The sequence below is a fragment of the Staurois parvus genome, unplaced genomic scaffold (genome assembly GCF_062004578.1).
Source record: "Staurois parvus isolate SC_StPar_1 unplaced genomic scaffold, SC_StPar_1.0 ptg002452l, whole genome shotgun sequence".
Taxonomy (NCBI): Eukaryota; Metazoa; Chordata; class Amphibia; order Anura; family Ranidae; genus Staurois; species Staurois parvus.
In genome coordinates, this window is record NW_028320248.1 from 36,597 (window position 1) to 63,764 (window position 27,168).

Sequence of the window (27,168 nt, forward strand, 5' to 3'; positions counted from 1 at the left end):
AAAACAGAATTGAATAGAATAGAAAATTAGCAAATAAAAGAATAGAAATAGAAAAAAAGAAAAGAAAATATAGAATATAGGTATCTTCCGAAATTCAGATTTCGAAATTCGAATTTCAAATAGAATAGAATATAACAGAACATAGCCGTCTTCCGAAATTTGAATTTTGAAATTTGAATTCATATAAAATGGGATAAAAAAGAATATAGTCATCTTCCAAAATTTGAATTTCAAAATTCAAATAGAATGGAATAAAATAGAATATAGCCGTCAAACAAAATTTAAATTTTAAATAGAATAGAAAAGAATAGAATGAAATAGAATAGAAAATACAAGAATAGAATAAAATAGAATATATCTTCCGAAATTCGAATTTCTCAATATTGTTGATTTGAATTAGATTTGAATACTTTGAATCGATGGGAAAAAGTTGAAATCCGGTTAAAAAGGAATAAACAAAAATGAAACAAATTTAGTTATGAGTGCAACAAAACAAAACTAGTAACTTCACGAATCATTCCGAAACAAAACACTTTTTTTGTTCTGCACATGTGCAGGGCCCTCCTAACCCTCTTGTATTGAACTGTATTGTTGCTGTATTGTCTCCCTTTATATTGTAAAGTGCTGAGCAAACTGTTGGCGCTATATAAATCCTGTATAATAATAATGTCTATTGAACTCTGTCAGGCCCCTAGTTATACATGCACATGTATCTGCACACACATGCCAGTGTTGTCACTTGTCTGTGTCTCTCTACTGCCCCCAGGTGGTCGGTGCTGTTCTTTCTCTCCAGATGGAAAAGCTCTAGCCGTCGGTCTAAATGACGGAAGTTTTTTAATAGTCAACGCGGACACGCTGGAGGATTTGGTGTCATTTCACCACAGGAAGGATGTGATTTCTGACATTCGTTTCTCCCCCGGTGAGGAGAAAATTGGGCAGGCACAGACTGGGCTATTTCCATGGCGTATCTTGGGTCTGAACCTGCTGGAAATAAATTTTTTTTGTTTTCTTCAGGTTCTGGTAAATACCTGGCTGTCGCCTCCTACGACAACTTTGTGGATGTTTACAATGTGATGAGCAGTAAACGTATTGGAGTTTGTAAAGGGTCCACTAGCTACATCACCCACCTGGACTGGGACACCCGAGGTCAGTAATGGCTCTATGTGGTTAAGTTCTGAAAGAGTCTCTAATCAGAAGTTGCAAGATATATAGTTTGGTCATAGGTGATATATTTGTTATATAGATTATATTGTTGAATTGTACAGTATATGTGATATAGTTTGGATATGTAGATGATGTATAGTTGGATATAGTTCGATTATATAGATGATATATAGTAGCTGGGTGATATAGGTTATGGGATTGAGTTATAGGTGATATATTTAGGGTATATAGATTACATAGTTGATTGAGAATATTTTGGCCATGGATTATGTAGATGATAGAGTTGGGTCATGAATAATATAGATGGCCACGGATAATACAGTTTAGCTAAATAGGGAATACATTTTGATTATGTAAGTGATACAGGTGGGTTATATTGATGATACAGGATGACTATGCAGTATGAATACTAGTGTTGGGTCACAGATGGCACAGTTTCATTATATAGATGATAAAGATGGGTTATATCGATGATGTAGTTGGATTATGTGAATATTAGAATGGGTTCACAGATTGTACAGTTGGATTATATAGATGATACAGATGGGTTATATCGATGATATAGTTGGATTATGTGAATAATAGAATGAGGTCACAGATGGTACAGTTGGATTATATAGATGATACAAATGGGTTATATCGATGATGTAGTTGGATTATGTAAATAATAGAATGGGTTCACAGATGGTACATTTGGATTATATAGATGATACAGATGGGTTATATCGATGATATAGTTGGATTATGTGAATAATAGAATGAGGTCACAGATGGTACAGTTGGATTATATAGATGATATAGATGGGTTTTATCGATGATATAGTTGGATTATGGTAATAACAGATGGGGTCACAGATTGTACAGTTGGATTATATAAATTATAGAGTTGGATCACAGATTATATAGCTGGGCTATATAGAATACAGAGCAAGGTAACAGTTGATACAGTTGGGTTACATATAATGATGGAGGTGGATTAGATGAATGATATAGTTGGATCGTAGGTGATATATTCGGTATATCGATGATATAATTAGATTATATAGTTGATATAATTGGAGAAGGAGTTGGGTTATATACTGTAGGTGATAGAGGTGGAATATTAAGGTGGTGGATTTGAGTTATATGGATTATAGAGTTTGGTCATTGGATCATAGATGAGGGTCAGTTGAGCTATAAAGATGAAAGAGTTAGGTCAGAGATGATACAGTCTGGCTATTTAGATGATACAGGTTGATTAAATGAATGATAGTGTTGGTCACATATGGTACTGTTGGGTTATCTAGATCAGTGGTCTCAAAACTGCAGCCCCGGGGGCTGGATGTGGCCCTTTGCTTGCTTTTGTCTGGCCCTTGGGGCATTACTCCCCCACTATTAGCAACAGTGAGGCATAGTTCCTGCCACCGACAATGACAATGAGGCACTGTTCTTCCCACTGGCACCAATGATGGGGCACTATTCCTCCCATTGTCACCAATGATGGGGCACTATTGCTCCCACTGTCACCAACGATGGGGCACTATTGCTCCCACTGTCACCAATGATGGGGCACTATTGCTCCCACTGTCACCAATGATGGGACACTATTGCTCCCACTGTCACCAATGATAGGACATTATTGCTCCCACTCTCACCAATGTTGGGGCACTATTCCTCTTACTGTCACTAATGATGGGGCACTATTCCTCCCACTGCCAACAATGATGGGGCACATCCCCCCGCTGACACCAATGATGGGGCAATATTCCTCCTGCTGACACCAGTGATTGGGAACTATTCCTCCCATTGATACCAATGATGGGGCACTGTTACTCCCACTAATACCAATGTTGGGGCATTGTTTACTTTCAATGACACAGGGCATTCTCTTCTCCCACTGGCCACAGTCCAGCCCTTCCTACAGTTTGAAGGACAGTAAACTGACCCTTGATTTAGAAAGCTGGGGACCGCTGATCTAGATGATATACACTATAGTGCCAAAAGTATTCAGACATCTGCCTTTACACTCACATGAACTTTAATGCAATCCCAGTCTTAGTCTATAGGGTTCAATACGACGAGAAGGCCTGGCTCGCAGTGTCCACTCGAATTGATCCCAAAGGTGTTCTCTCAGGTTGAGGTTAGGACTCTGTGCAGGACAGTCAAGTTCCACCACCCCATTCTCGCTCATCCATGTCTTTATGGACCTTGGTTTGCGCACAGGTACGCAGTCATGTTGGAACAGGGAGGCGCTCATCCCCAAACTCTTCCCACAAAGTCGGGAGAATGAAATCATCCAAAATGTCTTGGTATGCTGATGCCTTAAGAGTTCCCTTCACTGGAACTAGGGGGCCAAGCCCAACCCCTGAAAAACAACCCCACACCATAATCCCCCCTCCACCAAACTTTACACTTGGCACAATGCAGTCAGGCAAGTACTGTTCCCCTGGCAACCACCAAACCCAGACATGTCCATTGGATTGCCAGACAGAGAAGCATGATTGGTCACTCCAGAGAGAGAAAATGTCACCAGCACACCGAGGATCACCAACATGGGTCCAAAAGTTTTAATGAACGATCACATAGTTACAGCAAGGCAACGTTTTGGAGTCTCGCAGGACCCCTTTATCAGGCATGTGACATTTGGTCACATGCCTGATGAAGGGGTCCAGCAAGACTCCGAAACATTTCCTTGCTGTAACTGTGTGATCGTTCATTAAAACTTTTGGACCCATATTGGTGATCCTCGGTGTGCTGGTGACATTCTCCCTTGCTGATTCTGGTCGCTGCAGCACCCACTTGTACACACAGCCATTTTTAATGCAGGAACATGTGCGTTTGGATTGTACACTTGCATTCTGGTCACTTCAGAGAACACGTCTCCTTTGCTCTAGAGTCCAGTGGTGGCATGCTTTACACTACTGCATCCAACGCTTTGCATTGCACTTGGTGATGTAAGGCTCGGATGCAGCTGCTCGGACCTGGAAACCCATTCCATGAAGCTCTCTACGCACTGTTGTTGGGCTCATCTGAAGGCCACACCAAGTTTGGAGGTCTTCAGCTATTGAGTCTGCAGACAGTTGGTGACTTCTGCGTACTGTGCACTTCAGCATGCGCTGACCCCGCTCTGTCATTTTATATAGCCTACCACTTGGTGGCTGAGTTGCTGTTGTTCCCAGTTGCTTCCACTTTGTTATTCCACGGTCAACTGTTAGTATATTGAGTAGCCAGGAAATGTCATGGGTGGACATATTGCACAGGTGGCAACCTATCACGGTACCACACTTGGAGTCACTGAGCTCCTCAGAATGACCCATTCTTTCACAAATGTTTGTAGAAGCAGTCTGCATGTCTAGGGGCTTGATTTTATACACCTGTGGCCATGGAGGTGATTGGAACACCTGAATCCAATGATTTGGAGGCGTGTCCCTATACTTTTGGCAATATAGTATAGTTGGGTTATTTAGATGATAGAGTTGGTTTAAATATTAAAATGATAAAATGGGGTCACCGATGGTACAGTTGGGTTCTTTAGACAATGCAGTTGGGTTTTATAGATGATAGAGTTCAATTATATGGATAGATGGATAGAGTTGGGTCACAGATAGTACAGTTGGGCTATATAGGTGTTGTAATTGTTGGTACAATTTGGCTTTAGATGATACAGTTGGATTATATGGATAGTTGGGTCACAGATAGTACAGTTGGGATATATAGGTGTTGTAACTGTTTGTACCATTTGTCTTTAGATGATACAGGTGGATTATATGGATAGTAAAGCTGTCTCGCAGGGGATACTTACATTGTACAGCGACAATGTTGGGTCTTCTATTTAGAGTGTTGGAGATGTTTGCTGGTATTGCAGATTTAAATTAAGAAAGGTTTAATATGCTTGCTACACAACGGATACAGGAGGTGCACTTTCTCCATCAAAACATTATATTCAGTTTATTTAAACCTCTCCTGCCCCAGTGACAGTGTAATCCAATTATTACACCCGTACCCAGCAACCAACTGTAATGCCCCCTGCTGGTCACTGCAGTGTGTTACAATTGGCATTCAAGTGTGCTTTCTGCTCTGTCCTCAGGGAAGCTGATACAGGTGAACACAGGTGCCAAGGAACAGCTGTTTTTTGAAGCCCCTCGAGGAAAAAGACAAATGATTCCAGCCCACGAGGTAGGAAAACAGTTGAAGTTTTTGTAGAAAGTTTTGAAAAACGTTTTCTCCCATGTATGCTTGAGGTGATTGTAGCTGTATTAGTGCGACAGAAATAATGGAGTCCTGTTCGTGATACTTTTTTTTTTATTTGCACTAACATAAAATTTTCAGGACAAGCTTTCTTGGTCTGTCCCCTTCTTCAGGGTTCAAGCAGTACTACTTCCCAAAGTTTTAGCAGAATGTTAAGAGAAACAATCTCTGAGGGGGAAAAAAAAAAGAAAACAGAAAAAAACACACACAAACAGACGTACATAGCAATGGTTATAAAACTGGGATTAGACTAGAGATAAGACAGAGCAAAAACAAAGACAAATAGAAATATCATTCTTAGTTCAAATGTTTTCCTTTCCTTGGTAGCTTTGAAATTAAATTTAACCACTTCCCGTCTGCCCTATAGCAGAAGTACTGCTACAGGGCGGCCTGGGTGCGCAAAATCATGCTTTTGTGTGTGAGTGTGCAGCCAATCTCTTTGATTTACCTGCTCCCTTAACCCCCAATTCACCCTCTGGGGGGATTTGATAAATTTGCTGTGCAAGTTCCAACCCAACGCTGATTCGCAACTTACACAAGGGGATGACACTTCACTGGCCTCGCGGTAATAGTGCTCATGGAAGGCAGCTGACTGAATGGTGAAGCAAGGAAATCGTCCCATGAATGGATTCTCAGGGATCACTTAAATAAATGAGGATTTTCAGCAGGCAGGTGAAGACGTATTTATTTCTTACCACCCATGCACTAAAGAAAAGCTGTTACTGCAGCCTGATAGGGCAAAGTGGCGTACTAAGTTGCTTTACGACCTGCAAATCAGACTGGTATTTTTGGGCCACGTACTGCATGTTCCTCTTTCCTTCTTAGCAGCCCTTATTGGTTTTAGGTATTTAAAACTAAATGAGTTCCCAGGTGTTCTTCAAACCTTTTTTCCCCCTTTTATTTTCACCTGATAATCCTTCCAGTATTACATTTCCTGTCTTATGGTGACAGCACTCATTGACTGTATCTATGGAGAAATAGAGGTGTCACACTAGGACAGAAACCAAACCTCACCATAATATGGGAAGTGGGAGGTCACTTGACCAAATGTCATGAGATCCTAGAGCATGGAGTAGCTTCTGTAAGAGAGCAGGATGAGTGATTGAGGGGGGCGTTATCCGATTATAGATTCCCTTTAAAACCATTTAGAGTGTGTCACACCCTTGTGCATACTGACTTTACTGTTCCTCAGGTAGAGAAGGTTTCCTGGACTTCCTGGACAAGTGTCTTGGGTGCGAGCTGTGAGGGCATCTGGCCAGTGATTGGAGAGGTCAGCGACGTAACTGCTGCCTCGCTTACCAATGATGGCAAAGTCTTGGCAACTGGTGATGATTTTGGATATGTGAAGCTCTTTCGATACCCTGTCAAAGTAAGAAGGAAATCCTAAGAGTTTATAGAATATACAACATGTAAAAATAACTGAGCAACTGATAACCTGGAATTATGGGAATATCAAAATGCACTCCCCAAAGTTATTATATATTGGAATAGATTTTGCCTTATTGCATCTAGGAGAGGGTAAAATCGCAGGCATTTCAGTTAGATTCTGAGAAAGCACATGGACTTCCCAAATCTCATGGCAAGGGGCTCCAGTAGGACCATAGGATTCACAATCTCATGGGAGGGGGTTCTAGAAGGATCCAAGGATCCGGCATCCCATGGGAATGGGCTCCATAAGGATCCCAAATCTCATGGAACTGGGCTCCAGAAGGATCCAAGCTTCCCAGATCCCATGGGAAGAGGCTCCATAAGGATCTTAGTGTCAAGGTCCTACCTTTTCCCTGAGGTTATGTTACTCCATGTGCTGGCGTCCATCTTGGATTCTGCTGTGCATGATGGGAATCCTTTTTATGCCTTCAGGTCTCTGAGGTCCACCCCCCAGAGGGGCGTGGCTGATGACATATAAGCCTGTGGCCCGCACATGCTCTTTGCACTTGTGTCTTGTGTCTTTGTGTTACTATTACTCTGTTCTGACTCTTGTGACTCTCCTGGTATTCTGATTCGGTTTGTGACTTGACTATTCTTTGTATTCTCCTTTGATCTGACCCTCTGTTGCTGAACCCGGCTTGTGACCTGTGATTCTCGTCTGCTGTCCTGTACTGTTTTGTCCTGTTGTTGTTGACCCCGGCTTGTCTGACTACTCTTTTGTTTCTTCCACCAGCTACACGCCATTGGCGGCGGCCATTACCGCAGCTGAGGTGTCTCGGGGGCCGCGACCTGGTTCCTGGCTGCGTCAAGTCCATCCCCACCATCAGGGGCCCTGGTGAAGGGCAGCCTGGGACTTAGACTCCGCGCCCTGAGGGACTTCGGTCTGTGGGTGGTGGTTGTTGTCAGCCAGTGCGTTACATTGTTAGGCCTGCCTGTCCGTTCCTCGGCTCCTGCCCTGACATTACACAAGTGCCATGAACCCTGACGGTGCAGGCACGCCTTCGCTCCCAACGCTAGTCGCCAGACTCGATCAACAGGATCACCTGTTGGATCAGTTCGCTCAGGCGTTGCAAACTCTGCTTGCACGCACTGCACATCTTGCTCCTGGTGCTATTAGGCCGGTAGTCACTCCGGTGGTCTCTCCCGCTGCTTCTCCGCCTATTGCGTCCACCACCTCGGTGGCTGCATCAGCGGCACCCAGAGGTATGACTGGCTCTGCCCCTCTTCCACAGCACTTTGGGGGTGAGCCGAGTCAGTGTCGTGGGTTCCTCAACCAGGTGGGTATTTATTTTGAATTAATACCCCACGCCTTCCCGTCTGAGAGGTCAAAGGTTGGGTTCCTAATTTCACTACTCGCAGACAAGGCCTTGGCCTGGGCAAATCCCTTATGGGAGAGGAACGACCCGGTGATTCAAGATTTTTCCGGTTTTGTCGATGCCTTCCGTAGGGTATTCGATGTACCGGCTCCTTCCGCCTCGGCGGCCAAGCTGCTCATGACCATGCATCAGGGTTCACGGACCGTGGCCGAGTACGCCATAGAGTTTCGTACCCTGGCGGCACAGGTCGGTTGGAACAATGAGGCTCTGGTGGCTGCATTTTCCCATGGTCTTTCTGACACACTGAAGGACGAGATTGCAGCTAAGGAACTGCCTGTGGTGTTGGAGGAGCTCATCTCTTTCCTGATCCTGATTGACACCAGGCTCAGGGAGAGGCCTTCACTCAAGGAACGCCTGCGGAGGCCTTCCAATCGACTGGCACCTGCGTTTTCTGTCCCACCCGTTCCTCCCTCTCCTCCTACGCCTCCTGGGGATGGATTGTCTGGTGTCTGGTGGTGAGCCCATGCAGCTGGGGTTTGCTCGCCTTTCCGAGGGGGAGCGGGCCGCTCGGCGTCGGGAGGGTCGCTGCCTGTACTGTGGTCTTGGTGGGCACTTTCAGCAGTCCTGTCCGGTCCGTCCAGGAAACGCTCGCACCTGAGATCCTGTCGGGGACAGATCTTGGGTGGAGTCTCCTCGTCCCCGGCGTTCCGCAGAGATAAGCCACTGATCACCGTTGTTCTCTCTTGGGCGGAGGGCTTGGTGACGGCCCAGGCGTTGGTAGATTCTGGGGCCAGCGGGTTGTTTATGGACAGCTCGTTTGCTGCCCAGCACTCCATTCCCCTGCAGGCTCGAGTTACCCCATTGGTTCTCGAGGCGATAGATGGCAGGCCCCTGCAACCACCGCAGGTTACCCACGAGACTGTGCCAGTGGAAGTAGCTATTGGGGCTGTTCACAGGGAGTTGGCCTGTTTCCAGGTGATTTCTTCTCCGCACTATTCGGTGGTTTTGGGGTATCCCTGGCTCCAGATGCACAATCCAACCTTCAATTGGCAAACAGCCGAGATTCTCTCGTGGTCTCCACAGTGTGGGGCTGGGTGCATCCGTGGGCCGGTTAAGGTGTTGTGTGCCTCCTCGGACTCCGCGTTGCCCTCTGATTATGGGGAGTACCAGGACGTGTTTGATAAGGTACGCGCTGGTGCCTTACCTGCTCATCGTTCTTACGACTGCGCCATATCCTTGCAACCCGGTGCCACTCCTCCGCGTGGCAGAGTGTATCCTCTCTCGGTTGCGGAGAATAAGGCCATGGAGGAATACGTTGCGGATGCGCTTTCCCGGGGGCACATTCGTAAGTCTACTTCCCCAGCAGGAGCGGGCTTTTTCTTTGTAAAGAAGAAGGGTGGTGAATTGAGGCCTTGCATTGATTATAGGGGTCTTAATCGAATCACCACTAAGAATGCCTACCCGATTCCCTTGATTACTGAGTTATTCGATCGCCTTAAGGGGCAACAGTCTTTACCAAACTTGACCTTAGGGCGGCGTACAACCTCGTACGGATCAAACGGGGATGAGTGGAAGACCGCGTTTAACACCAGAACCGGTCACTACGAATACCTGGTGATGCCCTTCGGGTTGTGTAACGCGCCCGCAGTTTTTCAGGAATTCATAAATGATGTCCTTCGTGACTTGTTGCAGCAGTGCGTGGTAGTTTACTTGGATGACATCCTGGTTTACTCTGCCTCCATGGAGTCCCATATCCAGGATGTCAAGCAGGTGCTGCAACGATTACGTGAGAACAAACTTTTTTGTAAACTTGAGAAGTGCGAATTCCATCGATCCCAAGTTGCCTTTTTAGGCTACATCATTTCTGCGGAGGGATTCTCTATGGACCCTCAGAAGGTTTCAGCGGTTCTGCAGTGGCCTCGTCCCAATGGTCTTCGGCCCATTCAGCGCTTTTTGGGTTTTGCCAACTACTATCGGAAGTTCATCCGGAACTTCTCCACGCTGGCAAAGCCTCTCTCAGACCTAACCAAGAAGGGCAGTGATCCTCACGAGTGGCCACCCGAGGCCATCTTAGCGTTCGAGGCTCTGAAATCCACCTTCGCGTCGGCTCCGATACTGTCTCATCCCAATCCTGGATTGCCCTTCGTCCTTGAGGTTGATGCATCCGAGACGGGAGTAGGCGCTCTCCTGTCTCAACATCGGTCGCCCGATGGACCCCTACTTCCCTGTGGGTTCTACTCCAGGAAGCTTTCCTCTGCAGAGTGCAACTACCAGATTGGAGATAGGGAGTTGTTGGCAATCATTCTGGCTCTCAAGGAATGGAGGCACCTGCTCGAGGGCTCCGCGGTTCCGGTCCTCATTCTTACCGATCATAAGAACCTGACTTATCTTTCGGAGGCCAAAAGATTGACACCCCGCCAGGCCAGATGGGCTCTGTTCTTGTCACGCTTCAACTATGTGGTTTCATATTTGCCTGGTTCCAAGAATGTCAGGGCTGGTGCGTTATCACGGCAATACTCTGAGTTGTCCAGGGAAGACTCTGAGCCAATCTCAGTTATTCCTCCAGATCAGATCCTGGCTGCCATTCGCACCAGTCTGACCTCTCCTCTTGGGGAGCAGATTTTGGCGGCTCAATCTGATGCTCCCCCCGGGAAGCCGGAGGGTAGATGTTTTGTACCCGAGGGATTGCGCACCCGCCTGCTGCGTACCTACCATAACGCCAAAACTGCCGGGCATCCGGGGAAGAACCAGCTGTGTGTTGGGTCGTCTCTCGCTTATTCTGGTGGCCAACCCTCCGTGCCGACATTGCCTCTTATGTAGCGGCATGTTTGATCTGTGCCCAGAATAAGTCTCCACGGCATCTCCCTTTGGGTCTTCTGCAACCCATTCCCAATGGGGAGCGTCCTTGGTCACACCTAGGTATGGACTTTATTGTAGACCTCCCGGTGTCTTGGGGTCATACGGTCATCCTCATGATCGTCGATCGGTTTTCCAAGATGTGCCATTGCATTCCACTCAGGAAATTACCAACAGCGCAAGAACTGGCCACGGTCTTTTCCAGGGAGATTTTTCGCCTGCATGGGTTGCCTAAGGTGATTGTCTCGGACCGCGGGAGTCAGTTCGTGTCCAGATTCTGGCGCGCCTTCTGCTCCCAGTTGGGTATTAGTCTCTCCTTTTCCTCAGCCTACCACCCGCAGTCCAATGGGGCTGCGGAGCGTTCCAATCAGGCCTTAGAACAATTCCTTCGATGTTATATTTCAGACCATCAGGACGATTGGGCCGATCTCCTGCCTTGGGCAGAGTTTGCCAGGAACTCGGCGGTCAACTCCTCCTCCGGGATGTCGCCCTTCATGGCCAACTATGGGTTCCAACCCGCAGTATTACCTGAGAGGTTCTCACCACAGGACATTCCGGCTGTGGAGAACCATCTTGCTGCCCTGCGTTCTTCATGGGGGCAGATCCAGAGGGCCTTGAGGGACTCAGCTCAGCGCCAAAAGTTCCAGGCTGATCGCAGACGGTTGCCCGCTCCTTCATACCAGGTCGGCGATCGGGTGTGGTTGTCTACTCGCAACCTCAATCTTCGGGTGCCCACACCCAAACTAGCTCCCCGTTTTGTCGGTCCTTTCCGCATTCTCCGCAAAGTGAATCCGGTGGCCTATGCCCTTGCCCTTCCGTCTGGGATGCGGATCTCCAATATCTTTCATGTTTCCCTGTTGAAACCTCTGATCTGCAATCGCTTCACTGCCTCTCTCCCTCGGGCCCGTCCTGTCCGGGTTGACGGTCATGAGGAGTATGAGGTGAGCCGGATCCTGGACTCTCGATTGGTGCGCGGTCGATTACAGTTCCTGGTTCATTGGCGCGGTTATGGTCCTGAGGAGCGTTCCTGGGTTCCTTCCGCGGATGTCCATGCTCCTGCCCTCCTCCGCGCTTTTCATACCCGCTTTCCTCAGAAACCTTTTTTTGAGCCGCGGAGGGGGGGGGGGCCCTTGAGGAGGAGGTACTGTCAAGGTTCTACCTTTTCCCTGAGGTTATGTTACTCCATGTGCTGGCGTCCATCTTGGATTCTGCTGTGCATGATGGGAATCCTTTTTATGCCTTCAGGTCTCTGAGGTCCATCCCCCAGAGGGGCGTGGCTTATGACATATAAGCCTGTGGCCCGCACATGCTCTTTGCACTTGTGTCTTGTGTCTTTGTGTTACTATTACTCTGTTCTGACTCTTGTGACTCTCCTGGTATTCTGATTCGGCTTGTGACTTGACTATTCTTTGTATTCTCCTTTGATCTGACCCTCTGTTGCTGAACCCGGCTTGTGACCTGTGATTCTCGTCTGCTGTCCTGTACTGTTTTGTCCTGTTGTTGTTGACCCCGGCTTGTCTGACTACTCTTTTGTTTCTTCCACCAGCTACACGCCATTGGCGGCGGCCATTACCGCAGCTGAGGTGTCTCGGGGGCCGCGACCTGGTTCCTGGCTGCGTCAAGTCCATCCCCACCATCAGGGGCCCTGGTGAAGGGCAGCCTGGGACTTAGACTCCGCGCCCTGAGGGACTTCGGTCTGTGGGTGGTGGTTGTTGTCAGCCAGTGCGTTACATTGTTAGGCCTGCCTGTCCGTTCCTCGGCTCCTGCCCTGACACTTAGGATCTCAAATCTCACGGGAAGTGGCTCCAGAAGGAACTCCAAATAACATTGGAAGGGGCCCCAGAAGTATCCTAGGATACCAGATCCCATGTTAAGGGTCTCCATAAGGATCATAGGATATCAAATCATATGGAAAGGGGCTCCAGAAGGATCCCAAATCCCATGTGAAGGGGCTCCATAAGGATCCTAGGATCTCAAATCCTTAAGGGCCAAGGGTTTACAGAACAATTCGGTCTTGCATTTTGATGCCAGACCCTCTTTAAGGAAGAACCCTCACTTCAATGTTTCCAGGATTCTGTCCCCTAGAGGACAAAGTACAAGCAGTAATTTGTCCTATGTTCTTTGTAAGCCTAGCTGCAACGTCAGACAGAGTGCCCCCTCCTCTTCCTGTGGCCATATGACAACATTATCAGCAAGGAGCATTGATTGTTGGCCCTAATTTCTGTCTCCAGGCACTTGCCTGAAATAAGCACCAGAAAGAGGAATGACGAAGGATGGCATGTCAGCCTCCCGCCTATCTGAATTCCTCTTGCTGCCTCTTTTCTGGGCAAGGGCTTGGAACCAAAGATCAGAGCCAGTTATCAAGAGGATGTCTCTTTGCTAATTGCGTTGTTGGATGGAGGAAGGGAGGGTGTTCTCTCACACCTTGTAGCTAAGCTTACAAAGCAGTAGGATACAAAGTACTACTTGTACTAGGTCCCCTGGGAGACAACACCAAAAACTGGGAGTTTTTAAGGTAGGGCAGTAGATGTGGTTCTCAGAATACCAGATTTCTTTTCAGTAGGGAGGATTTATCAGCAGAGTCATCTTAGGTATTATTTATTTATTTTTAATTATTAAGTTGACATTTTCTGCAGGGCTTAGACCCGCCCCGTCTGGAGTTCTTAATTCCCTCTCTACAAATCCAGGTACACTCTCTCCAGGCTGGTTTGGTGAGGGGCAATTTGAGCTTCCAAAATGTTTTTGGAATGCAGAAGGACATCAGGGCACATAGTGGAAACACATTAAAGCACATGGAGAGGATACAAAAAGGGGTCCCCTGGGCTATAAAATACCAGGTTATATGAAGCCCTGATAGTCAAACAATTGGGGGTGTCTGCTTGTAGCAGTATCTTTAGTAAGTCATCTCTTGTCTGCAGGGGAAATATGGGAAATTTAAGAGGTACGTAGCCCACAGCTCCCATGTCACCAATCTGCGCTGGATTCACGATGACAGCTTACTGGTCAGCGTTGGCGGCCCGGACACCTCGCTCATGCTGTGGACCCACGAGGTAGAGGGGCACCGAGAGACGCGGCAGTGCGACAGTGAAGAGTCAGACCTGGATTCTGAGGAGGACGGAGGTAAATGTTGGCTGGACAAGGTCAGCAGATCAGCCAATCAGAATTTTAGAAGAGCTGCACTCGATTGGCGCTCACTGTTTATTGTGTTACTTTTTTATTTATAATGTTCAAATGCACTCACCAGCCACTTTATTAGGTACACCTTGCTAGTGCCAAGAAAATCTCCCCCACACCATGACACCACCACCACCAGCCTGAACGATTGATACAAGGCAGGATGGATCCACCACACCATGACACCACCACCTTCAACCTGAACCATTGATACAAAGCAGGTTGGATCCACCACACCATGACACCCCCACCACCAGCCTGAACCATTGATACAAGGCAGGATGGATCCCCCACACCATGACACCACCACCACCACCACCAGCCTGAACCATTGATACAAGGCAGGATGGATGCACCACACCATGACACCACCACTTCCAGCCTGAACCATTGATACAAGGCAGGATGGATCCCCCACACCATGACACCACCACCTCCAGCCTGAACCATTGATACAAGGCAGGATGGATCCACCACACCATGACACCACCACCTCCAGCCTGAACCATTGATACAAGGCAGGATGGATCCACCACACCATGACACCACCACCTCCAGCCTGAACCATTGATACAAGGCAGGATGGATCCACCACACCATGACACCACCACCACCAGCCTGAACCATTGATACAAGGCAGGATGGATCCATGCTTTCATGTTGTTTACACCAAATTCTGACCCTACCATCTGAATGTCGCAGCTGAAATCGAGACTCATCAGACCAGGCAACGTTTCTCCAATCTTATGTTGTACAATTTTGGTGAGCCTTTGCGAACTGTAGCCTCCGTTTCCTGTTCTTAGCTGACAGGAGTGGCACCCGGTGTGGTCTTCTGCTGCTATAGCCTTTCTACTTCATCTGCTTCTTAGCTGGCAGGAGTGGCACCCAGTGTGGTCTTCTGCTGCTGCAGCCCATCTGCTTCAAGGTGTTGTGTGTTCAGAGATGGTTGTAACGAGTGGTTATTTGAGTTACTGTTGCCTTTCTATTATCTGGAACCAGTCTGCCCATTCTCCTCTGACATCAACAAGGCATTTTCTTCCACACAACTGCCGCTGGATATTATCACTTTTTCGGACCATTCTCTATAAACCCTAGAGATGGTTGTACGTGAAAATCCTAGTAGATCAGCTGTTTTTTTTAAAATGTTCAAAGTCACTTAAATCCCCTTTCTTCCTCATTCTGATGCCCAGTTTGAACTTCAGCAAGTCGTCTTGTCCACGTCTAGATGCCTAAATGCATTGAGTTGCTACCATGTGATTGGCTAATTAGCAATTAGTGTTACTGAGCATTTGAACAGGTGTACCTAATGAAGTAGCCAGGGAGTATAGATTTTGCAGCACTTTGCAGTATAGATAGACTTATTCAGGTAATAAAGTACTTGGTAAAACAAACTGCTCAAAAAATGAGAAGTACCCTGACCATGAGAACTGACAGTCTGTGGGAAATGAGAAAAGTAAGATATGAATTGGGCTGAGCTGTTAGGAACTGCTCCTTCCAGCCATGGAACCTTGGCTACATCCTATCTAGCTTAATTAGAAAATTGGCCCTAGCCTGGAGGAGTGGCAGACACAGATGTCTCTTGGTGGTGGGATTGTCCCTACATGTAGGTGGGATTTTCTCTACATGTTATCCAGTGTTTATGGACACTCCTCATTCCTTACCCTATAATAATAGAACCAATGTTATTTATTTGCTGGAAAAATGGTGTCACGCACATATGGCACCCCATAGCGGTGGGTTATTGAGCCAGTTCCCATGCTGTGGTCCACATGACCACAAGAGGCCATCTACTGGTTCTCCACTGAACTTCAGTTCCTGTTCTCCATGCTGGGAGATGTATGAAAATATACGCTCAAGAGGCCTCACTCTGATTTCAGTGGTGACATGCTAGATGCGAGGGGGAACTGTCTGACTCCTGAGGACAAAGAAACATGAGGGCCCAGGTGCATGACACAAATGGGAACCATTTATTTTACCACCAGCCGGACGGACCTATTCCCCATCAAGCCCTTACTCACTTACGACCTGAACCAGGGTTCCTCTACCAGACTACCCATGTGTTGGCTGTTCCATGTCATCTTAGAAAGATTAGTAGACTCACCCAGCACTTCTAATGCTGAACTCCTTGCCCTTTGTGCAGATATTCCCCACTGCGCCCACCAAGGAGGCATAATTGGTTTAAAAATGTTACTCTATTCTTTAACTGCATAGTGTATCCCTCAAAAATAGTAAACTTTTCCAAAGCTTCCAAAGATGAGGCAAAACTCCACAAGGCTTATTCAGTTACATACATTTAGCTTCATTGCCAGGTACTGTGGAGTGGTGCTGCGGTACTTGAACTGCTGTTATTCCTCATTTACTCTTCCACTAGGAGTCTACTCAGCAGTGGTGTATTTAGGTTTTGTGCTGCCCTAGGCAGCTCAAAAATCGTCTGCCCCCACAAACACCGACCGACATAACCCCCCTTCCCCCTCCCGCTGAGAGAGAGAGCTTGACATTGACCCCTGCCCCACACCCGGGAGAGAATTCAACTACCCCCCCCAGGCAATAGAGAGACACTCATCTTCACAGCTCTGAACATCCCTGGGAACGAAAGCCAGGCTCTACATACACCATCAATCAGCCCACAGCCTCTCTCGGATCCCACCTGGTTCCCATGGGGCGCTTGTCCCTTCTTTCATCCCTTCTTCTGGGGGGAGGTGCTGCCCCCCTGAAAAATGCTGCCTAGGAAAGTACCTTGTTTTCCTTGTGGTAAATACGCCCCTGCTACTCAGGACTGGGACAAGGTCATCGGATGCCAAACTGCGCGGCCCCCCATCCTTCGTGATGTGCAAGCTTAGGGAATCCTACTCCCAACAGTCAAAATCACTGCTGTTTTCATGACTTCTGTTAGGCTTGTAACAGAAGGAAGGCAACCCCATCCAGTAAACCATTGAGCCCAGTGCAGCTGCCCCTCCTGCCCATCCCATGTCCCGGCCTGAGTCCACTGCATCCCACTTTTGCTCCCCCAAAGGGGAAAAATCCACATGCACTACATGGCTGCTACAAGTTACACCTCCACCTATCCAACACCTTTCTCCTCTTCCGGCCCCACCTACCCTTCTAATCCTGGGCATCTCCCACTTGACGATGCCAGGGGTCTATCACTAAAAAGGGAAATCCTAACTCTTGAAATTAATTTAAAAAAATAGTACGGCACAAGTACAGATAGAAAGTCCCAGTTCATTCACTGCATAATAGTCCAATAAAAAAGTCACTCATATGGACGGCTGCTGCTCCCCTGATGAGTACTGGACATGGAGAATGACAGGACAGGGGGCGCCACCATCGAAGTGTAGTCTTGTATTAAAACAAATCCATAAAAACAATATGCACTCACTTAGTTAAAAAGTTCATTTGGGCACAGTTCTGTGGGTCCTAACAAACTCTGAGGATGCCTACAGGACTGTTGAAGTGCCCAAATGAGCTTTTTAATGAAGTGAGTGCATATTGTTTTTTTGGATTTGTTTTAGTAAATGACTACAATTAGATGTAGATTCTCTTTCAGATCCTAACTATAGGACTGGACCACTCTACACACTTCCATCTGAAGCTCAGGGTAGATGTGAGTGACACCAGTAAACAGTAACCATGAGTAGGAAAAGGTGGTCAGGTTTGGGTTTACAAATTAATTTTTAGGCACTTGAGGGGGCTTAGGTTTGTGAACTTGTAAACCCTCTCTAAGGGTTAGGGGGATGTTTGGATAACAGATGTGACAATAAGGGTCTCCAATCTCAGGTTATGACAGTGATGTGACGAGAGAGAATGACATGACCTACACCATCAAAGCCTTATCCACCAACATCCGTCCCATGGCTGGGATCAAACCTCACCTGCAGCAGAAGGAGCTGTCCTTGGATGAGAGGTAACCATCACTGGGGAGGTTCAAAATTATGCTTTTGGGGCAATTTTACTTTGTGTTGTCCTTTTCTAATATATGTTTTATATACTGTATTTATTTTCACTGTTTTTTTTATATTTTTTGGTACAAATGTTTAATATAGGGTGCAAACTGTGATATCTTGACTTTCTAAGGCCTTATTTAAATGGACAGCTGGGAGAAGGTGGTGGTGGGGGGGGGGGGGGGGGGCTGGTGGTATATGAATAGGTGGTTGAGCCTGGTACTTGACACCATTTTGCCCAAAATGTTTTGACATTTGTTTAGAGCCCACCTATGCTCAAAAAGTCACCTACTCTCGTTTCAAACTCAAATAGACTTTTCTAGAGTTTTCTGTTCTGCTAACTCCCATCCTCAACTTAACTCCTCAATTTAATCATCATATTAATTTGTGTTTCTGGGACCTGTAGACACCCCAAAATACAAATTTCTTTATCGTACATTACAGGACACAGAGCATCTCCATATCCATTATTGCTGCCACCTTGAGGTGATTGGACAATGGGGAAAAAACCAAAACCCCTCAATCATAACCCCCTACGCATTAGGCAAGGTGTCAGTTTTATTTTACAGTCACTGGGTTAATGTCATGGGTGCTACAGCCAGGGCCTTGAGAGAAAGGAGAGTTTTTGATTTGGTCATTCCTACCATACTGAAGGCTAGGAAGGAGACCTCAAGGAAGATCTGCCACTGATCTTGGAAATTTTGCTTTCTTTGGTGTAAGGCTAGAGGTTTTCACCTCGCTAGCTTATCTGGAGTTTATCTGGAACTGGCCATGAGTATGATCAAGGTTCAGATTTGGGACTTTCTCATTCCTCGGTGTGTTCCTTTGTGCAAGGTATCATTCGTATTCTTCCACTCTGTGAGACCATAATTTTCTGTATTGCAGGACTCTCCTTTGAACCCATCTAGGATATCCCATTAGTCCTTCTGGCTCAGAAAGCTATATTTCTGTTTGCCGTTCCTTCAGCTCACAGAGGTCTGGAATTGGCTCCTCATTTCTGTGAGGAAATATTCCTGGTAATCCACCATGAAAAGGTGTTTTTTTGTCCTCAGCCGCCATCACTGCGTAAGGAGATTTCTTCATTCCACCGCAACCAGGATATTGTGTTGCTGTCTTTTGGTCCTAAGCCACAGACACTGGGGGACAAGGCTCTTCCCACTTTGGATGTGGTTCATGCTGTCAGGTGTTACCCAAAGTCGACTGATGCAATTGTCTGTTGGATTCCCTTTTTGTGCTTTCTGAAGGACCAAGGAAGGGTCACGCAGTTTCCAAGTCTACCTTTTCTTGTTGGTTCCATCAGCTTATTTCTCAGGCTTGCAGTCTAAATGGCATGTTCCACCATTTTTCGGTGACGTCTCATTTAACAGAAGTGTAGATGCTTCCTGGACAATTGGACATCAGGATTCTGCAGCTCAAGTTTGTACAGCTGTTACCTGGTCTTAGGTTCATACTTTTTATAACGCTCTACCATGTGGATGGTAGAGCCACCAAGGACTTGCGTTTTGGCCTGTGAGGTTCTAACTGTTTTTGTTTAGTTGTTTGGGGCCAGTTGGCTTGTTACCCTGCTCTTCTCTTCAGTGCCTTGGGATGCTCCCATCATCAGGGATATGAAGATGCCCTTTACCGATTGATTTGCAATAAAGAAAGGTTAGGTTTTCCTGTAACTTCCTATTTTTGGAGAACATCACAGGACAGAAAGAACCTGCCTCACTTTGTGGGTCATGCCTTCCTACAAAAAACTGAAGCCTTGACTATCGGGGAGGGGTCAGGCCTGGGTAAGGACCGCCATCTTGTTTTTTTTTTGCTATAGTTCCATAATCTGAATGTGGCAGCATAACCCTAGTGTTGTGGATATGAAGATTCTCTGTGTCCTGCAGAGCATTTCAAGAAAAGGATTTTACAGGTAACACAAAAATCCTATTCTACGGATTACGGTCCAACAGTTTGTTTTAAAATGTATTATTATGTTGGACAACGTCTTTCCAAAGTCTCATCGCCATCATTTATTACACGACTACAAAGACTGGAGATGGCAAACTTTCTAAACTTTGAATGAGATGACTGGAAAGTCAGAGTCCTAATGAATTCGTTAGACGTAGCCAAGATGGTGAGTCATAAAGGGAGATGTCACCTCGAAGATGAAACATTTTATAACAAAGTTCCATCTTCTGATCTTCTCTCTGCAAATCGCAGTTATTTCATTATTTTCCATGGAGGTTTCCAAATTAAACTCATTATGTGTTCTGGAGTGGCTGCGGCTTTAATAATACATCTACCAAAGACAAAGGGGTTGGTTTGTGAACAATTGACGTAGGTAATTGTCCAGCTAGACAGCACTTACGTTCATTTTGTTTGAAATAACCAGCGCACGCTCAGAGCTTCAGGGATTTTTTTTTTCACAGTGTAAAAAGATGAGGCTGTTTGGGGCAAAATGAAATGTTCTTAGGGTATGGTTACTCTGATGGAATGTTCTTAGGGTAGGTTCTCCTCTGGTCAAATGTTCTTAGGGTAGGTTCTCCTCTGATTGAATGTTCTTAGGGTATGTTCTCCTCTGATTGAATGTTCTTAGGGTATGTTCTCCTCTGATTGAATGTTCTTAGGGTATGTTCTCCTCTGATGGAATATTCTTAGGGTATGTTCTCCTCTGAATGTTCTTAGGTTATGTTCTCCTCTGATTGAATGTTCTTAGGGTATGTTCTCCTCTGATGGAATATTCTTAGGGTATGTTCTCCTCTGAATGTTCTTAGGGTATGTTCTCCTCTGATGGAATATTCTTAGGTTATGTTCTCCTCTGATGGAATGTTCTTAGGTTATGTTCTCCTCTGATGGAATGTTCTTAGGGTATGTTCTCCTCTGATGGAATGTTCTTAGGGTATGTTCTCCTCTGAATTTTCTTAGGGTAGGTTCTCCTCTGATTGAATGTTCTTAGGGTATGTTCTCCTCTTATGGAATATTCTTAGGGTATGTTCTCCTCTAATGGAATGTTCTTAGGGTATGTTCTCCTCTGATGGAATGTTCTTAGGGTATTTTCTCCTGTGATTGAATGTTCTTAGGGTATGTTCTCCTCTGATTGAATGTTCTTAGGGTATGTTCTCCTCTGATGGAATGTTCTTAGGGTATGTTCTCCTCTGATGGAATGTTCTTAGGGTATGTTCTCCTCTGAATTTTCTTAGGGTATGTTCTCCTCTGATTGAATGTTCTTAGGGTATGTTCTCCTCTGATGGAATATTCTTAGGGTATGTTCTCCTCTGATGGAATATTCTTAGGATAGGTTCTCCTCTGATGGAATGTTCTTAGGGTAGGTTCTCCTCTGATGGAATGTTCTTAGGGTAGGTTCTCCTCTGATGGAATGTTCTTAGGGTATGTTCTCCTCTGAATTTCCTTAGGGTATGTTCTCCTCTGATTGAATGTTCTTAGGGTATGTTCTCCTCTGATCAAATGTTCTTAGGGTATGTTGTCCTCTGATTGAATGTTCTTAGGGTATTTTCTCCTCTGATTGAATGTTCTTAGGGTATGTTCTCCTCCTATGGAATATTCTTAGGGTATGTTCTCCTCTGATGGAATGTTCTTAGGGTATGTTCTCCTCTGATGGAATGTTCTTAGGGTATGTTCTCCTCTGATGGAATGTTCTTAGGGTATGTTCTCCTCTGATGGAATGTTCTTAGGGTAGGTTCTCTGTTTGAATGCTCTTAGGGTAGGTTCTCCTCTGATTGAATGTTCTTAGGGTAGGTTCTCCTATGATTGAATGTTCTTAGGGTAGGTTCTCCTCTGATCGAATGCTCTTGGGGCAAGTTCTCCTCTGAATGTTCTTAGGGTAGGTTTTCCTCTGATGAAATGTTCTTAGGGTAGGTTTTCCTCTGATGAAATGTTCTTAGGGTAGGTTCTCCTCTAATGTTCATAGGGTATGATCGAATGTTCTTAGGATATATTGTCCTCCTATCCAGTGTTCTTAGGGTATGCTCTCCTCTGATCAAATGCTCTTAGGGTAGGTTCTCCTCTGAATGTATGTTCTTAGGGTAGGTTCTCCTCTGATTAAATGTTCTTGGGGTATGGTCTCCTCTAATGGAATGCTCTTGGGGTAGGTTCCCCTCTGATCGAATGTTCTTAGGGTATGTTCTCCTCTGAATGAATGCTCTTAGGGTATGTTCTCCTTTGATTTAATGTTCTTAGGGTAGCTTCTAGTCTGATCAAATGTTCTTAGGGTAGGTTCTAGTCTGATCGAATGTTCTTAGGGTAGGTTCTAGTCTGATCGAATGTTCTTAGGGTAGGTTCTAGTCTGATCGAATGTTCTTAGGGTAGGTTCTAGTCTGATTGAACGTTCTTAGCATATTTGCTTAGTACTTAGCAATTGCAGAAATCTCAGCGCAGATTCCCAAAGAGATACTAAAAGGATATTGGGGGCCATAGGGTTAGGTTTTTAACTCTCCAGTCTCTATTAAAAACTAAAATTTAGGTTCTGGGTGGACTCCATGCAGACATAAGGTAATGTGGATTGCTTTCCATAATTATAAATCTGACCTGGTCAGTCTCTTTCAGTCCCTGTACAGCAGAACTCAGACTAGAAGATGGAGAAGCAGCACACATAGCCATTCAGTTTTACTGCAGCGATCATGTGCTGATAAAGGCAATGTTATCTGTCAGAGAGCGGAGCTGACCTCATCAGTGTGCTGCTTCTCCTGATATCAGCCTGTTGCAGCCCCTGTATAGCACAGCTCAGATTGGGAAAGGGAAAACAGCACAAGGTGTCAGTTAGATGTGCTGCAAGGCTCATGTGACAGGGGGCATGCTGATAGGAGGAGATAGCAGGGTGACATAAATGACCCCCATCAGTCTACTGCTTCTCCTTTCACTGTCCAGTCACAGGCTGGGGGAGGAACAAGACCTGTAGGTGTTACTTAACTTGCACACAACTGTGCTGTGTGGCAGAGCTGGGTAAATCTCAGGACTGGATAGACAGAAATACAAATCCATTGACAGGTAAATTTGCTCCTATATGCTGTATGTATTTAATCTGTGTATGTAGCTGTTTGCCTGGAGCTTTAAACGCATCATGTGTGTTAACGTTGGAGTTTGTGTTGTAATATATCACGGTAAAAGTCTTCCTCCTCATCTTCTCTCCTCGCTTCCATGAAGGCAGGGAGTAGTCAGGTAAGATTTCACTCTTTGACTTCGCTCATGTGTGTCACATTAATGATGGATCTAAAAAAAAAAAAACGCTAATAGAAATAAAGAACAACCCGCTCCCAGCCAAAATTCCCCTCCCTAAGTTGTGGTCAAGCCCGGCTCCAGGCAGAGCTATGATTGGACAAAGTGGAACCTCTGCCAGGTTTTTATTTCTCAGAATGTAAAAAAACACAACCGGAGCGCCAGACGAAGAGGTCAAATATGTCTGATGGCTTGAATGATTCAGCATCTGAACGCCTAAAACAGGCAACGTGTTTCGGGGCCGACTTGTGCCCCTTTCATCAGGGCTGCAAAATAAATAACATTAAGGCTCTGTTCACACTATATATATATGTATGTGTGTGTGTGTATATATATATGTATGTGTGTGTGTGTATATATATATATATATATGTGTGTGTGTGTGTATATATATATATATATATATATACACACACACACATACAGTGAAGGAAATCAGTATTTGCTCCCCTGCTGATGTTGAATGTTTGCCAACTCACAAAGAAATGATCGGTCTAAAAATCGAATGTTCGGTGTATTGTAACACTGAGAGCCAGAATAGCAACAAAAAATTCAGTAGAAATGCATGTCTAACAAATGATGACTGATCTGCATGTTCATGAGGGAAAGAAGGATTCGATCCCCTATCATTCAGCAGGATTTCTGGCTACCAGGTGTCTTTCATACAGGTAACAAGCTGAGATTAGAAGCAGTCTCTTAAAGGGAGTGCTGCTAATCTCATTGTGTTACCTGTATAAAAGACAACTGTCCACAGGAGCAATCAAACCATCAGATTCCAAACTCTCCACCATGGCAAAGACCAAAGACCTGTCCAAGGATGTCAGGGACAAGATTGTAGACCTACACAAGGCTGAACTGGACTACCAAACTATGGCCAAGCAGCTTGGTGAGAAGGTGACAACAGTTGGTGCAATCATTCACAAATGGAAGAAACTCAAAACAAGTGTCAGTCTCCCTAGGTCTGGTGCACCATGCAAGATCTCACCTCGTGGAGTGTCAATGATCATGAGAACAGTGAGGAATCATCCCAGAACTACACGTGAGGATCTTGTCAATGATCTCCAGGCAGCTGGGACCACAGTCACCATGAAAACAATTGGCAACACACTACGCCGACAAGGACTGAAATCCTGCAGTGCCCGCAAGGTCCCTCTGCTCAAGAAAGCACATGTCCAGGTCCGTCTGAAGTCTGCCACTGAACATCTGAATGATGCAGAGGACGACTGGTGGGAAGTGTTGTGGTCAGATGAGACCAAAATCCAGCTCTTTGGCATCATCTCAACTTGCCGTGTTTGGAGGAGGAGGAATGCTGCCTATGACCCCAAGAACACCATCCCAACTGTGAGACATGGTGGTGGAAACATTCTGCTTTGGGGGTGTTTTTCTGCTTAGGGGACAGGACAACTGCACCGCATCAAAGGGACGATGGATGGGGCAATGTACCATCAAATCTTGGGTGAGAACCTTCTTACCTTAGCCAGGGCATTGAAAATGGGTCGTTGATGGGTGTTCCAGCATGACAATGACCCAAAACACACGGCCAAGGCAACAAAGGAGCGGCTCAAGAAGAAGCACATTAAGGTCCTGGAGTGGTCTAGCCAGTCTCCAGACTTTCATCCGATTGAAAATCTGTGGAGGGAGCTGACAGTTCGAGTTGCCAAACATCAGCCACCAAACCTTAATGACTTGGAGAGGATCTGCCAAGAGTAGTGGGCCAAAATCCCTCCTGAGATGTGTGCAAAACTTGGGGCCAACTCCAGGAAACGTCTGACCTCTGTGAGTGACAACAAAGGATTTGCCACCAAGTACTAAGTCATGTTTTGTGAAGGAGATCAAATACTTATTTCCCTCATGAACATGCAGATCAGTCATCGTTTGTTAGACGCATTTCTGCTGAATTTGTTGTATTCTGTCTCAGCGTTACAATACACCGAACATTCAAGTTTTCCACCGATCATTTCTTTGTGAGTGGGCAAACATTCAACATCAGCCGGGGAGCAAATACTTATTTCCTTCACTGCATATGTGTATGTGTGTTTGTGTATATATATACACACACACTATATTGCCAGAAGTATTGTCCCTGCCCTCCCAATCATGTGATTCAGGTGTTCCAATCCCCTCCATGGACACAGGTGTATACAATCAAGCCCCTAGGTATGCAGACTGCTCTCAGGAGCTCAGTGACTCCAAGCGTGGTCCCGTGATAGGTGGCCACCTGTGCAATAAGTCCATCCGTGACATTTCCTGGCTACTAAATATTCCACGCTCAAATGTTAGTGGGATTATAACAAAGTGGAAGCAACTGGGAACAACAGCAACTCAGCCACCAAGTGGTAGGCCACGTCACATGACAGACCAGGGTCAGCACATGCTGAAGCGCACAGTGCGCAGAAGTCACCAACTGTCTGCAGAGTCAATAGCTAAAGACCTCCAAACTTGGTGTGGCCTTCAGATGAGCACAACAACAGTGCGTAGAGAGCTTCATGGAATGGGTTTCCATGGCCGAGCAGCTGCATCCAAGCCTTACATCACCAAGTGCAATGCAAAGCAACGGATGCCGTGGTGTAAAGCACACCGCCACTGGACTCTAGAGTAGTGGAGATGTGTTCTCTGGAGTGACTAATCATGCATCTCTATCTGGCAATCTGATGGACATGTCTGGGTTTGGCTATTACCAGGGGAACGGTATTTGCTTGACTGCATTGTGCCAAGTGTAAAGTTTGGTGGAGGGGGGATTATGGTGTGGGGTTGTTTTTCAGTGGTTAGGCTTGGCCCCCTAGTTCCAGTGAAGGGAACTCTTAAGGCGTCAGCATACCAAGACATTTTGGACAATTTCATGCTCCCAACTTTGTGGGAAGAGTTTGGGGATGGCCCCTTCCTGTTCCAACATGACTGCACACCAGTGCACAAAGCAAGGTCCATAAAGACATGGAGGAGCCAGTTTGGGGTGGAGGAACATGACTGACCTGCACAGAGTCCTGACCTCAACCCCATAGAACACCTTTGGGATGAATTAGAGTGGAGACTGCGAGCCAGGCCTCCTCCCCCGACATCAGTGCCTGACCTGACAAATGCACTTCTGGAAGAATGGTCCAACCTTCCCATAGACACCCTCCTAAACCTTGTGGACGGCCTTCCCAGAAGAGTTGAAGCTGTTATAGCTGCAAAGGGCGGGGCCAACTCAATATTGAACCCTACGGACTGAGACTGGTAGGCCATTAAAGTCCATGTGTGTGCTAAGGCAGGCGGACCAATACTGTAGGCAATCTAGTGTACCTCTGCCCCTTATGGGCAGTAAAGGGTCTCTCCAATTAAAAAATAAAATGGATTTACTGGCAGGCTCAACAGGTAATAGCGGGAGGGGGGACTCAGAAAAAAAATGTGCGTGTGTGTTTGTGTGTGTGTATATATATATATATATATATATATATATATATATATATATATATATGTATATATATATTTATACACAAACACAGTATATTTGGTATATTTATTTTGTAACCCTGATGAAGGGGAAGTGTTTTGGCTGTAAAACATATTGACTGTTTTATGTGATGAAATGATGGATTATTTTACAATTAATTGATGATATGATGTAATTATTTTATAATAAAATATATTTTATAATGAAATCCTCTTGGACTCCTAAAGCACTCGCTCTGACGCTCCTATTGTGTTTTTTTTTTTTCTTTTACATTTTGAGCCTTGTGCTATATGAGTGTCCTCACCAGAGCCAGCGAGTTTATTGAATAATGTTTCTCTGTTTAATGACATGAATAATCCTGAAGTCCCAGGGCCCACCGAATACGTCTTTTTTTTTTTTTTTCTGTGTTTCCCCTCATTTTGATGAG

The 27,168-nt window shown here is 45.8% G+C and overlaps 1 protein-coding gene across 1 annotated transcript in view; it reads left to right on the forward strand.

Moving 5' to 3' along the window:
* LOC149430862 (echinoderm microtubule-associated protein-like 5) overlaps positions 1 to 27,168 on the forward strand; it is a gene marked incomplete at its 5' end in the record, with an annotated part of 106,530 nt that overhangs the window by 36,592 nt on the left and 42,770 nt on the right. The window contains 7 exons of the mRNA XM_089665982.1: positions 767 to 919; positions 1,015 to 1,146; positions 5,231 to 5,319; positions 6,584 to 6,760; positions 13,910 to 14,111; positions 17,943 to 18,069; positions 23,240 to 23,254. Coding sequence (XP_089522108.1) covers positions 767 to 919; positions 1,015 to 1,146; positions 5,231 to 5,319; positions 6,584 to 6,760; positions 13,910 to 14,111; positions 17,943 to 18,069; positions 23,240 to 23,254 — 895 coding nt within the window. The remainder of the gene's footprint in view (positions 1 to 766; positions 920 to 1,014; positions 1,147 to 5,230; positions 5,320 to 6,583; positions 6,761 to 13,909; positions 14,112 to 17,942; positions 18,070 to 23,239; positions 23,255 to 27,168) is intronic.